Source organism: Ananas comosus, linkage group 3 (assembly GCF_001540865.1).
Source record: "Ananas comosus cultivar F153 linkage group 3, ASM154086v1, whole genome shotgun sequence".
Taxonomy (NCBI): domain Eukaryota; kingdom Viridiplantae; phylum Streptophyta; class Magnoliopsida; order Poales; family Bromeliaceae; genus Ananas; species Ananas comosus.
The window spans coordinates 7,355,323-7,370,954 of record NC_033623.1 but is presented as its reverse complement, the minus strand read 5'-3'; the positions used below and the strand labels follow the sequence as shown (position 1 = coordinate 7,370,954).

General features: G+C 34.2%; 1 protein-coding gene across 1 annotated transcript; it reads left to right on the top strand.

The window, feature by feature from the left end:
* Nucleotides 5,230-12,147, top strand: LOC109707314 (probable inositol transporter 2). Its single transcript, XM_020228484.1, has 7 exons — nucleotides 5,230-5,342; nucleotides 6,795-7,004; nucleotides 7,948-8,018; nucleotides 8,495-8,830; nucleotides 9,522-9,629; nucleotides 10,246-10,854; nucleotides 11,533-12,147. Exons 2-7 carry the CDS (start codon nucleotides 6,872-6,874, stop codon nucleotides 11,989-11,991), a joined length of 1,716 nt encoding a protein of 571 aa, XP_020084073.1. The 5' UTR covers nucleotides 5,230-5,342; nucleotides 6,795-6,871; the 3' UTR covers nucleotides 11,992-12,147.

The following is a 15,632-nucleotide window of genomic DNA, read 5'->3' as shown; positions in this document are numbered from 1 at the left end:
TTTCTTAAGAAGGTCTACAAATAGGGCCTCAAGGTGTGACATCTGGCTTAATAATAAACTTCTCCACACAGCAAGCAAGCTAGTCTTCGTGCTCAGAGAGGCATGGCACTAAGAGTTGGTGTGGAAGCATAGGCGGACTATGGTAGCAAGGCTCGGGGCCGCGTGGGCGTGAAGGCACGACGGACTGCGAGCAAGGATATGCACATGATTAGGACGTCTGCACGATAGGTGGGGGAGAGTGTTAGGGAATTAGAAAAATTTCTATGTAGCCCAAGTCCCTAGTCGAACTTTGCTAGCCAAGCAAACTTAGTTTGAAATTAAAAAAATATTTATATTGTTAATTCAAAATTTTGAAAACTTACTTAAATAATTATTTTGAAAATTTTGTTAAATTAGAAGCTTCTATTTCAAAATTGTAGCATTTACTCCCTAATTAAACTTTTATTAATGTTATTGATAGAGCCTATACATGACTAGAAGTGTAATAGAAAATTATTTCTTGTTTCTCTATGAAATAGCACAAGATTTGGATTTTTATGGTTTAATTAAAATATAATTTCCGTATCCTGCTAAAACAAAGACGAATTTATAGATATATTAAAAATTGAGTTCTCAGAGGGATCTACGTGGCAGCGCGGGCGGGTGCGGGAGGGAGGGCGTGGGTGCCAGTGGGATTTTTTTTTTCTTCTAATTCTCCACACACTCTCTCTCTCTCTCTCTCTCTCTGCAGTGGGGCATTTCTTTTTTTAACTCTTTCCTCTTATTCTCTCCTAAAATTTAAATTATATAATCTATAATTTTTTACACATAACTTTTTATATAACTAAAATTACATATATTAAATATAAACTTTAATTTTATAATATTTATCACTTAAAAATAAGTTGTACAATAAAAAATAAAAAAGAGATTGATAGAGTTTAATTTAATAACTTGCTTTAATAAATTTAAAATTATGAGAATTGTATGAAATATATTAATTGAATGTCTAAAATAAAATGACGTATTCAAAATTTAAAGTCAAAATATCGTTGACCGACTCAAATCAAATAAATTAAAAAATTTTGAAAAGTAAAATAATCGATTCAAAATGATCCATTTGGTTTTAGTATTAAACTTTAATACTATATTTATAATTTTATAAGCAATTAACTTTACATTTAAAATTTTCTAGAATACTCAAAATGGAACACAATATTTTAGAACTTAAATATTAATTATTTGCAATTTCTGACTTAAATTATGAGAGATATGATATTTTAATTCTCAACTCTTACCGCTGGTATAAATATAATTTTTCTTATAATTTTTTTAAAAGAAAATAATTCTTAAATTTTTACTGTAATAACTGTTGTTTCATCTTAAATTTTTTTATTTGTAATTTTTTTTATTCTTCGACTTTTTTTTTCGTTACTTTTTATTTTAAAATCTAATTCATTAAATAGAATTTAAATTATTAACTTCGTAAGTTATATATGTTTAATTAAGTTTTGATATCAAAATATTTATAATCTAATATAAGTTGTGGTGTATAGAATATTACTATGTATCATGTGCATGTAAGAAAATTTTTTTTGCAATCAATTTTAATAAGGTAAAGACATCTTCAAATTTTCGGCAATTTGAAATAAGTTCCCCAATTTTAACTTATTAGTTAAAAAAGTTAATTATAGAATAGTTTTCAAAACTATTAAATTTGATTAATTTTTAAATAAAATTGTTAAAATAATGTAACTATTCAAAATTAAAAAAATATTAATACAAAAGTTATTTTTTATAATGTACATAACACTATTTTATAATTTTTTTTATTTAGTTACAATTGTTTTATCTTAAAATTTTAATAATTATCTATAGATATATTAATTTGATAGTTTGGTCACATTAGAAGCCCTCGGAGCAACATGTGTACTCCTTCCTCTCTCTCCTCTACTTCAACAATATTGCATGCATCCGGTCTATTAAAATATCACATGCATCAAGCCTCTTTTTATTGTTAATATTTTAAAATTCGTAAAATATATAATTTGGCAGTTCCATCACATCACAAAAATTCTTAATACTAATTATCGGATATTCTATCAATCATGTAATATGCTTTTGTGGTGTATAAAATATTAGTATACATTAGGTGCAAGTAAAGATTTCTCCTCTTTTTCTTGGAATTATGAATACACTTTATTAAGCATTCTCTATACCAGATGTATATAAAAACATACACCACATACTTAAAACATTTAATAGAGATTTTAAAATTTAATTCAATAAACATATTTAAATTATTAAATTTTGTAATTTAAATATTTTTTAAAAGTTTCAATATTAGAAATTAGTCCTTTAATATAAGTTGTGGTGTATGGTCGGTTAATATACACCAGGTACATATAATAATTTCTTCTTTCTTCAATCAACGTAAACTAGATAAGAATAACATCATATATTTGTAATTTAGAATAAATCCTCCAATTTTAACTTTTTAATTAAAAATTTATTTATATAATAGCTACTAAAACTAATAAGTTTGATTGAATTTTTACGTGAAGTTATTAAAATGCTTTAACTCTACAAATACTGAAAGTTAAAAATATTAATAAAAAAAGATTAGATTTATAATGTATGGAAGGCTATATGAATTTTTTTTATTTCTTATTATATTTTTAAATTTTAAAACTTAAATAATTATATATGTTGATTGACTGAAATACTATCGATCCGCTATGAAGCGCGGGCCCTGAACTAGTTTATATGATTCCGCTTCAAATTAACTCATTTTATTTTCGTAATAAAGTTTTTGAAACTATCGAATGATAAAATAAAAATATGCTAAACTACATACATGAATAAATTTTATTCAATTCACAATTTTTTCTCCCTTCGTAATGACAAGGAGACCACTCCATCTCCGTAAAAGATAAAGGAATTATATCTAATATGTTCCTGAAAACTTATAAAATATCTAATATACCCTTTTTTTTTTTTTGTTTCAAATATACTCCGCGTATATTTCTCTGTTATTCAAAAATGCCTTCGCTGTTAGTACCCGTTAAGCTATCTCGAATTAAACCTTTGTTAAAGTTCTATCGGAGTTAAAAAAAAAAGGAAAAACTTCAAAAACCCCCCCTGTGGTTTCGTGCATTCTCACTTTGCTACCCTGTGGTTTAAAACGTATCAATTTACCCCCCTGTGGTTTCATTTTTATCTTTTCGGAAGCTTTTTCGTTAATATTTCGTTAAATTATATACAAAAAACTTCAGATAACCATCTATATTTATCGAATAGTCACTTTAGTATCCTTTAATTTTAACTTTGTCACTGATTTTAAAAAATAATAATAATAAAATTGATAACAAAAAGATAAAAACGAAACCACAGGGGGGCAAAATGATACGTTTTAAACCATAGGGTAGCAAAGTGAGAATGCACGAAACCACAGGGAGGGTTTTTGAAGTTTTCCCAAAAAAAAAATTAAAACATTTCTTTTGCTCCTAACTTAAAGACAAATAAGAAAAGTTGATGATAACAGAAGGGTATATTTGAAAAGAGCAAAAATCAAAATATACTTATTTTGCTCCTAACTTAAAGGCAAATAAGAAAGGTCGATAACCATAGAAGAGTATATTCAAAAGGACAAAATATTAATTTTACAGAAATAACGGCTGTTGCTAATCGTTTACTAACAAAATTTAATTTTGGGTATATTTGAAATAACTTAAAATGCTAAAAAAGTATTTTTAATGTTAGTCTTATAAAAGTGCATGGTAAATAAAAAAGTCAAAAATTTATCAAATATATATAAATAATTACTCCATAAATAAATAAAAAAAAATAAAATAAATAAAGGGATGAATTTCTCAACATTATCTGGAAAGCGCAACATAATTATCGACTCCACAATCACAATGCAAGCAAATCCACGCTGTAAATTCTAATTCTTTCTTCTTCTTCTTCTTCTTCTTCTTCTTCTTCTTCTTCTTCTTCTTCTTCTTCTTCTTCTTCTTCTTCTTCTTCTTCTTCTTCTTCTTTTTAATACTTTTGTGGCCCCCGGGCGCCCTGCAGCCGAATCCTCATCGTTTCCAAAATTAGGATCCGTTCCCGAAACAGAAGGCGCCGCGCCCTTTCCATTCAATCAACATACATTAATGCGTTCCTTGTCCCCTCTCCGTATTTCCGTAACCAACATTTCCTTATCAGTGATTTTATCAAATTTAAGGGGCTTTTTCCTTGTACACGAAAATATATATAGTGTTGTGTTTTCTAATTGCAAAAGTTGATAAAGAATGGGATCACTTGATTTTTATTTATCTTTAAAAACAAGAAACAAAGACATCACACTGCCAAATTAATAGAAAAACTACAGTTACAACGTCTCCAATTATTTAAAATCAAATAAAATAGGCATAGGTATTATGCTTATTTACTTACATAGGCCCTTTGGTTAGATATAATTATAAATATATGCAGCAGTACTTGTAAGTATGCTCAGTTTATTTGGTTCTGTGCAGATACAATTGTTATAGTTACATTCTCTCTATTTGGTAATCAAAAGCTAATAATTATATTTGTGAATCCTATAATTAATCCTTGAGATACAACGATGAGATTATCTCTACTATACTTTTTATATTTTTTGATAATTTTTAAGAAACAATTTTAATTTTTGTTATTCTTTCTACTGTTTTTTTTTCTTTCTTTTGTCAAATTGAATGATTATTATATTTAATTAAAATTCATTAATAAATTATCATACGCAACCAAATTATATTAAAATTTACAAAAAAATATATTTTTTTTTATAGTTTAAATAATTGTTTTTTAAAAAAATTATTGTTAATTTTTTTTTTTTACGCAGAGTGTGCCGCATATGCTCTTGCATTATTACTTATTTATTTATAAATATATTTATTTATTAATAAATCGATTTACATATATATATATATATATATTTATTTATTAATATATTTATATATATTATTTATTTATTGTTAGAACAATAGCTAATTTGGGTGTACTTCCAATTATAACATTTAGGTCTTTTTGTGCAATTTCAAGCATTTGGTTTTTGCCTATTTTGGACTTCACCAAGAAGGTAAAATCCAGTCTATCCCCACATCCTAATCCGCCTATCTCTATCTCCCTCTTTATTGACCATTAACCATTAATCACTATTATTAATTATTAATTATTAATTATTATTATTATTATTGTTATTACTGATATCGTTCCTATATATATACTTTGGTAGCTTCGGGGCTGTAATTTGAAGGCCTCGTGCTCTGAACCCAAAAGGAGCTGGAGGCGAAGGTCTTCGTGTGATTTGAATGAGGGAAAGAGAAAGCACATTGGTAAGATTTAATTTGTGATCTGGGTTTTTTTGTGGGTTTCTCTTTATTAAACACCCCCACCTTTTTTTTTTTTTTTTTTGGGTGTTTTAGTTTATAGGTAGGATTATGATTAATGGGCGCCCGCCCTCTGTGATCACAAAATATGAATCTTTTGTTGTTGTTGTTGTTTTTTTTTTTTCTTAAGAGATAGGTAGCACGCAACCCGCTTCGTTTATTTCATTTAGAAATAAATTTAGCTGGAAATGTGAATCAACTAGGATTCGAACTTGGGTCTCGGGTACCAACCACCATTGTGTTGGTAGGATGTATGATCTGTGGGCCTCCTTATGTTAATGTGTTGTGTACGATTTATATTCTAGGATGTGGTTGGTTGTTATTTTGAGGGGGAAAGTTCGATCATCTCTTTATGCAAGAATCTTAGTATGATTGAACAATTTACAACATTTTTTTGTGATCTGAGTTTTGCTATTTTTCCTTTTTTGCCCCGTTTCTTTTCTTTTTTTTTTTTTTTTTTTTTTTTCTTTTTCTTTTCATTTGCGATTGTGGGAATGTAGGGATTTCCTAGCTCTTTTGGGTCTGAAGATAGAGTGATGGATACTGGCCACTTTATTCCTTGTTTTTGTTTCCATTGCTACTCATAGATAATTGTGACGGCTCAATTGTCCGATTGTAAAATTTGTTTCATATAATGGAATTAGTCAATTAACGTATCTTTGTAGTTAATGAGAGTAATTGGCTCTCTTCTTTTTTTTTTTTTTTTGTTTCAGCACCAAGTTTATTCACTCTTTATGTATAATTAAAAGTTGTGCGATATACTTTTGATTCTCTTTTACGGACTAGGAGAAAAAAAAGATTTTTGCCACCTTCAATTTTCTTACCTTTTCTTTTCCATCCTAGTAGACCATTACCATTTGGTGCTTCTTATCTTTTACTGTAGTGGAAGTTTCTGAACTTGGTACGTGTCTGCTCTCAGATTGTTCTGAAGTTCATCCTTCATTTCTTGTGGCTTTTGATTTGATTAAACCATCTGGTTCTTAATTATCTTTCGCGATTGATACTCGGTAGAATTATTACTTGGTACGTTCAGGCGTACAGATCTTTTTTACAGCAGTGAGTTCCCAAAAATTAACTTCTCTTACTGTAGTTAATTTCCATGCTAACAAAATCAAAAGCCACAGGAAAGAAACCTTTTCACATGCATCAGCTGTGCTCTTGTGATTGCCATCACTCACCCATCTATGAGATGCTACTAATGTTCTTGGCTATCGAAACAGACCATTATTCACATTAATCTTAGAAGTTGCATTAATGTTATTTACTTGTGATCCATGCAGCTTTGTCGCTTGAAAGTGTTGCTTTATGCATCAATCTCTCTTTCCAATTTATATTTTGCCATCGATGCCGTGCTTTAACATTATTATGGTTTTCCTTTCCCTATTTTTACCACTAAAGGCAAACCTCTACCAAGCTTGCATAGTGGTATTGGGAAATATTTATCTTTTGGTGCATTAAATATTGCGTCGCATTCAATGGAAGGGGGCGTCCACAAAGCCGACCAGACTGAGTTTCGGGACTGCCTGCATTTGACATGGAAGCAACCGTACATTCTTCGCCTCGCATTCTCTGCTGGCATTGGCGGCCTTCTTTTCGGTTATGATACCGGTATAGCTCGTTGCTCCTGTTGCATGATAAAACAGACAAATAATTCTCACAAGAAGTTGAAACACTAGTGGCAAGCATAAGAATTATTATTAGAGAAAAACGTTACTCGGCGGACGTTTTTGTTCATATGTTTCGTGATCCCTTTATTTTAAGCTGAGTGAATGGTGTTGAAAAGTATTTCCTAAGCCACTGTTAAGCTATAACCCTTGGTATTTCTTGAGATGTCATTGGTCCTTGTCATGATTAGTTGTTTTAGTGTCTTCTATTTGTATAAACTATTACATTTCTTAAGATAGCGATGTTTGTTGAGTTGGAGAAGCAAATTTCAGTGTCCAGTCTTCTAATTTTGGACTTATGAAGCATCAATTTTGACCACTCATATTTGTTTCCAATGAAAACAACTACCAAAAAATCCGAAATATTTTATTCACTTCGAAAATGTTTTACACTTGTAGAAGGTACCGCGACTCAGGCTGCCTTCTGTACTTGTATAAGTTCATATTGTTTTTCGCTTGTGAAAATCTCCATGGTTGAATTCAAATTACCAAAAGATCATTTGACTAGTTTTCAAAGGTTCCGTCTTCATTTGTTATATATGATTAATTATTTAGTTAATTTTGAACCATTTGATTCATGGTAGCAATGTTGCAAACTTTAGAATAAGAAAAGAGGAACTTTCTATGTTTTGTTTACTTTATATAATCTTGACATGTCCTTCACTAAGGCGTAGTGAAATTGATAGGCATTATAAAAAGCTATAGTAATTTGGAATGTGGTTATTGTTTTTTTTCATCTGCAATTCTATGTTCAAGATCCATCCATTTAGACTTCAGTATCACTGTGATCTTAGTATGCACATTCCCTGCCGAGTAATCTTTTTCGACAACTATGTCGAATAATTTATATCAAGTGATTGACAACAATCTATTCCTTTTTGTTGTAGGCGTCATATCGGGAGCACTTTTATACATTCAAGATGATTTCAAGCAAGTTGAAAAGAGTACTGTGCTACAGGTGCTTGTCATGGAAGAAATTTTCAATTTGATCTTCATGCTATAAATATCAAATATGACATCAAGCAGACCATAACTGAATTAAGTGCATGTTTCGAAACTGAGTACCCGAACTGCTAGAAGTTTTGATTTTACTACACAACCTTTCCTTTTTATCCTTTTTACGGAAGATTTTATACCTGACATTACTGCATATATGGTTAAACCACCCTGCCGTGAAAACTTGAATTTTTTCAGTTTCTTTTCGACCGAATATTCTGTTACTTGGTGTATTGCTTTATAATATTTTCCTGACCAAAACCCTCAAGCGTTGACAGAATTCAATGCACTTTCTTGAAATCAAAAGTAAATGATAGAATTAGTAGTGAAGTCAATTTTAAAAGGTTACTGATTTCAAAATGCGCCATAGTTTAGGTGATTGAGGTCTGTTTGTTTCACGAATCTCGAGCATATAACTGGTTAAACATTTCATTACAGGAAACCATCGTGAGCATGGCCGTAGCTGGGGCTATTATAGGAGCCGGCTTAGGCGGCTGGATGAACGATAGATTTGGAAGGAAACCCTCTATTTTAATCGCCGACCTTCTGTTCTTTATAGGCGCTATAGTTATGGCTGTCGCGCCAATTCCCGGGATCATAATTCTTGGAAGAATCTTTGTTGGGCTTGGAGTTGGGATGGCTTCTATGACTTCTCCGCTCTACATTTCTGAAGCTTCCCCTGCGAGAATTCGCGGAGCTCTTGTTAGCACTAACGGGTTGCTGATCACAGGAGGGCAGTTTTTGTCGTACCTTATTAACCTCGCTTTCACCAAGGTGCTTCGACTCTTCATTCTCTTTTTTCATTTCATAATTAAACAGCTTATTGTATTAGTAAGTATTATCCTATTGCAATTATTTATTTTCTGGGATACTTTCTCTTTCACCGCAATAATGATGCTAATCATGATATGCATCCATTACATGCATATGTCTGAATTTGTCGACAGTTTCAGAGAATTCCATACTTCTTATATTTTCATTTAAGATTAGCTAGTTTTAGGTTTTCTATTCCCTACTACATGTCCATTCTGAGCATCTTCCAGTGGAATATACGAGTGTTTCACTCATGACAAATTTAATTTCTCTTTTTTCACTCTTATTTTGATAGTTGCAACCTTCATATACATAGCCCTTTCATATAGTTTTAGCACTCTGATCAACATTGACTGACAATCTAGGACAGCACCCTCCCCTTGCATTAGAAGTCTAGAAGGGTAAAATTGTAAAAAAGAATTGTGCTATAAGAGTTAAAAAGAATTGTGCTATCTTTCTTGTGATCCTCCAAAAGAATACTCATTGCGGAATTTTGAGATAGCAAAGCTCACAGATAGGGGATTTCTATGGAAAGATGACAAGTTAAAAAGAGTTTCTTGAAAGTTTGCATAGTCAGGTACCTCTAGTTTATTTTCCTAATAATACTCGTTTGTTATAGAATCTGCAATGATGCTTGAACATATCCTATTAGGCACCCGGGACATGGCGCTGGATGCTTGGCGTTGCTGGAATTCCTGCTTTTGTCCAGTTTATATTGATGTTGATGCTTCCTGAATCACCAAGGTGGCTATATAGAAAGGTAATAACAACATATTATAATCGCCACATATAATGCACTCTGTATGCTGCAAATTGTCTATCTACCCTACCCGTCTTCGTTGTCTTTGTTTAACTATCATGTTTGATTCTCCAACCTCCCACATGGAGATCCTTGTTACTGCAAACCCTGTTAATTATGGATTAATTATTTTCCTTAGTTGCTAAATCCATGGTCCAGCACCAACTAGTCCGTATAATTCACAATCTTCCTATTGTGGTATCTATAATCAAAAAGGAGTCTAGCCTCTCTCTGTGCTTTCGAAAGTACATGAATAGTGCACGCCTTCAACTTTCTATCGCTTAGATCTAATGCTCTTCCACCTACTCCCAATGGTTAAAAAAGTTAGGAGTAAGCGCTATTCATGTGCTTTTATTAAAGAGCACACAAGCCCCACGGATCAAAAAGTTTGGTAATTAAGTCCACCTGTTACTCACTGGCTGGGAACACGCAAATGGAAATGGCTCAGCTGCCACAGCAAGATTGATTTTAGAACCTGCGGTTTGGCATCGGTACAATATTGGCGGACCATACCTTAAAGAACACTCCTTTCTCTTTCTGATCCTTTCTTTTTTGCATTTCTTTTTCTATTAAACAGGACAGGAAAGAGGATGCTGTAAACATCTTGAGGAAGATATACCCTCCCAGCGAAGTCGATACTGAAATTGAGGCCTTACGTCAATCCGTTGAAGCTGAAATTGCCGAGGAAGGATCCGTCGGCGGAGACGGCTTATTTAACAAGTTAAAGCAGGCATTTAGCAGCACAGTTGTTCGACGGGGTCTCATGGCGGGCGTCCTTTGCCAGGTCGCACAACAGTTTGTGGGCATTAACACTGTCATGTATTACAGCCCTACCATCGTGCAATTGGCCGGTTTCGCTTCGAATAGCACTGCATTGGCCCTCTCTCTCATAACCTCTGGATTGAACGCCGTTGGTTCTATTGTTAGCATTTATTTTGTGGATAGAGCAGGTAGGAGGAGGCTTATGCTGCTTAGCTTGGTGGGGATCGTTACATGCCTCGCATTGTTGGGTGGTGTGTTCTTTGGGGCAGCTAGTCATTCTCCAGCAGTAAGCAATGTGGAAACCCGATTATTTGGAAATTATACATGTTCTGATTACACGCCGGCTTCTGGGATCAGATGGAAGTGCACAGACTGCTTGAAAGCAGCCTCCGACTGCGGGTTTTGTGCTCATGGTGGGAATAAGGTATGTTGTTTTGTTTAATTAGTTGGCTTTCTGCTGTTGCATAGTTTGTAGTTTGAATTTTGTCTGCCGCAATCTGTTGTTACTGTAGTAATAAACCTAGAACTATATATAGCAAAAGTCTACAATCTTACTATGATATTTTGGATAACAAGCGAACCTAGTTTTTGAAATTGTCTAAGATTTGTGTTTTGTACTTCCTCGAGACTTTCTAGTTATAGGAGTCTATGGATAGATATGGACTTTTTTTTTTTTTTTTTTTTTAAAAAAAAAAAAAAAAACAAAACTTACAGTGTAGTTACGGTTTGTTTTTGAAGTAAAATAACAAAGTAATGCAGTAATGTTTTTTCAATTTTGTGGTTAAAGAAGAAGACGAAGTTTGCAATCCAACCAAAAAGTGGAAAAAGAAAGAAAGTCCATCATAGGGCACATCAATAACAAAGAATTCAAATATGTTACATGGGCATATTACTTGATTCCTAGTTGTTATGAGAAATTTCTAGTAAATTACGAACTCTCTTCCAAAAAGTAAGTTTGCCTGGATGTATCACTCAGATCCTACATCACAGTACGATTCCCTCGCAACTGAAACTGTTCAACGAATGAATGCGCGTGCGCGTGTAGCTCATTGATAACTACAAGCAGTGATAAAATTTGTGTTTCTTTTCTTCGGATTCACAGCTTCTACCAGGTGCTTGTTTGGCATCCGCTGATGCAGTAAAGGATGCATGCCATGCCGGCCATCGTGAATGGTACACCAAAGGCTGCCCAAGCAACTTCGGCTGGTTGGCTCTGATCGCTCTTGGAGCGTACATCATCTCCTACTCCCCCGGCATGGGCACCGTGCCGTGGATCGTCAACTCTGAGATCTACCCTCTCCGATTCAGGGGCCTCTGCGGCGGCTTGGCTGCGGTCGCCAACTGGGTGTCTAATCTTATCGTCGCCCAAACCTTCTTGAGCTTAACTGAGGCTCTCGGCGCGGCCCCTACATTCCTCTTATTCTGTGGGTTGTCGGCTTTGGCTTTTGTTCTCATATTCTTCTTTGTGCCGGAGACTAAGGGATTGCAGTTCGAAGAGGTGGAGAAGATGCTGGAGAAGAAAGGCTACAGGGCTTGGAAAAAGAACTCCGTCAAGCCATAATTTATCGCCTGCATTATTATAGAAAGAGAAGTATTGTGATAATAATATTCTTTATCTTATTGTACTCTTCATAGACCTCATGTGCTTGGCAAAATTGTCCATAATATGTGTTGTGTGATGATGAATGATTTGTATGAATTTGGTAACTTCAGATTTCTCCCAGTAATCTGCAGATCATGCTTAATTACCTACCAGCTTTTGTTTGGAATTGCTAGCCCTGATTCCTTCCAGGGCTTTGATAGGACAATTCGTTTTAAGAAACACTGTCGAGTACTCTCATCTTGGTGAGACGGTATAATCTGATGTTCATGCTGCTTTAAGGTTTGAGCGCTGCTTGTGATGAATAATTAATTAGGCCATCTTTCAAGGCCCCTATAAATTTATTCTCAGTTTGCTATTTTTATCATTTGCTATCGAATAAACTCTAGTGCACATACTTGGCCATCAGAGAGCATAGCATATATATTTGAAAATCACTTTAGTGGATGCTCTTGACCATGGGAGACATGCATTTGAATACTTTATTTTTTGCTCTTGACCATGGGAGACATGCATTTGAATACTTTATTTTTTTGTCTTTTACATTTCTCTTTTCGTATCTACATTTTAACACTGACCAACCCCACGCTTCCCCGCCATCTTTTAGTTTTTATTATTATTTGAATTAGACATCTTCAGTACCGTACTTTACTTCTATAGAGGCATGATAGCACAATATTGATTCAGGTTATTTCATATTATGCTTTATTACTTATCTTTCATTATAGTTTTCTCTATTCTTGCTTTTAGTAGACATAGTGGGAAGGCTGTGGTTATTGCCGATCGTACCTACTAGGAACTACTAGTTGGTAGTTCTCACTCCCTCTTGTGGTTTTCTTTTCAGGGTCTTTTGAGTCGGTGGTTGTTCGAGGCATGGGAATCACGCCATAGATAGTAACTCCTACCCATGTCTATGAGCTATAGAGAAGTATCCAGCTAGATAGTTTTCGATTATGTACTGTACATTAGAATTGGTGAGGCCAGAATGTTGTATTTGGATATGTATATCTTGGAATTATGTATATGTATGTAGTTGGATATATATATCTTGGAATTGTGGAGTCGTGTACAATGATGTATAATAGTTTTACTATTTATTTGTAGTACTCTGATACATGTTGGATGCTAGTGGTAGACTCTAGAAATGGCTTTTGGACTGATTCTGTGACTGGACTTGCTTTGCCACTATTCTAATTTGTTGACGCTTCATCTGGACAGGGGAAACTCTCTTCGTTCAGCGAGTCTGTTGACGTCCCAGTGGGCTTCTACTGTAGAATTGGGACGTGACACATATATACCTCATCATAGAGATCACCATTTAAAAAAGTAGGTTTAACATTCATCTGGTGTAACTTGAGATCACAATGAGCAATCAGAGCTATAATAACACGAGAAGATTCCTTTTTAGATACTGGAGAGAAATTCTCCTTATAATCAATACCTTTTTTCTGAGTAAACCCTTTTGACACAAGACGTACCTTATATCTCTCTATGTTAGCTTTGAAGTCTCATTTGGTTTTATATACCCACTTACATTCTACAAGTTTAACTCCTATAGATAACTCAGCATGATCCTATACCTCATTATGGTTCATGAATTCAATCTCATCTTTCATGACATTATACAACTGCGTAGAATTACTACAATTTATGGCTTCAGAAAAATTAAGAGGATCATCTAAATTCTAGCCATTCTCATAAAGATAGATAATATAATCACTAGATACAACCGATCTTCTCTGTCTTGAGGATCTTCTTAAATCTATCTGATTACCCAACATGTTTGGGACACTTTTGTATAAGTGTCCCATTTATGCCAAAACTTAAAAAAATATCTACTAATACCTAAATATAAAGCCCAATCCAACCAAAAATAAAAGGTTGCTCTACTCAACCCACCCCACCTACCCCATTCGGCCCGATTACAATCAGAAAAGAAAAAAAAAAAATCGATTACCATCTCCTCTTCTCCCCTCACTCAATCCACTGAAATCCTAGACGAAGAGCCCTTCCCTCTCGTCTTCCTCCGCCCCGCAGCCAACGAGGTAGAGTTTCGACGGTTGCTAAATACTTAAATAAGTGTTGGTAAATTAGCAGCACTCTTTTTAGGTTATAGCGACACTCTTTAACTACCACTATATGCCTAGCGACTCCATATATAGCAACACTTTTAAAAGTGTCGAAAATTTAGCCAGCAGTACTTTTTTTGACATGTACCGACATTTAAAAATGTCGCTATAGACCGCTTTTGTTGTAGTGAGAGGTTTATGTACGTATGTATAGAGATCACCACATGTATAGAGATGTTTGTGTTGGATGTATAAGCTACTTGGCAGTTGTGTATGTTAGTAGTTTACTTTCCTTTCTATTTGCTATTAGAGTATAGTATGTATTTTATGCTCTGATATTATATTAGATGTGAAACAAAGAATAATTGGAGAAGAAAATATATTTCTTTCTAATTTGATAAATTACAAAAGACGGACTGAAATTTTTCAAACCAAGCTCGGGGAGCTTGTTTAAGGCCATATAAAGCCTTCCGTAGCCGACAAACATGACCGGATGAATGGGAAAGACCAGGAGGTGGTTGCATATAAACTTCTTCATGAAGATCCCCATGTAAGAAGGCATTTTTGACATCAAGTTGATAAAGAGGCCAGCTACGAGAGGCAGCAAGAGCAATAAGGATGCGAATAGAGGTCATCTTAGCAACAGGGGCGAATGTTTCCTCATAATCAATGCCATATTCTTGAGAGAACCCTCGAGCAAGTAAACGGGCTTTATAGCGATCAATCGAGCCATCAGAATTTGTCTTGACTTTATAAATCCACTTACAACTTATTGGAGTCTTGCCCGGCGGAAGAGGAACTAGTTCCCAAGTACCAGTACGATGAAGGGCAGTAAGTTCTGTGGTCATTGCATCTCGCCATTCAGGAATGGAAACGGCCTGGCGATATGTACGGGGTTCCTGGATATTAGAAATGGCTGCAAAGAAAGTATGATATCGCGGAGAAAAAGAAGGAGAGGCAAGACAACCAAAAAATTGTGTGGGGCGGCGCTCAGCAGTCGTCTGATTGTCGGAAGGAACAGTAATTGGTGGGTCGTCATGTGGTGCCGGTACTATAGAACCTCCTGCAGAAGACGAAGATTTAGTGGGCTGAGAGTGTAATATACCGAAAATTCGGAAAATAAATATAGAACTTTAGTCAAATTGACCAAAGTGCGAGGATGGTACACTTCGGAAAGTCCGAATGTGTTAAAATAATTAAAAGTGAGTTACGGGAGGTTTTCGAAAGCTAAAGGATCAAAATCTACATTCTGCAGTTTTGAGCTCTTGGGGACCGGTCCCTGGTGGAAGAGACCTGTAATATATGGAAACCATGAGTTGCGATGCTAACTTTGATCCAGGGGATCGAAGTGAAGCTCGAGCTAGTTGAATATCTTCCCCTAGTGATTTTAGACGCGTGAGAATGAATTCTGGAGATAAATAAGTGTTTCGGCGCAAATTGGGCGCGAAACAAAAAAGTAAAGAAAATTTGCGGATTTCCGACGCTAACTTTGATTAAAAGAATTAAAGTGAGCAAAATAATATAAAATGGTAT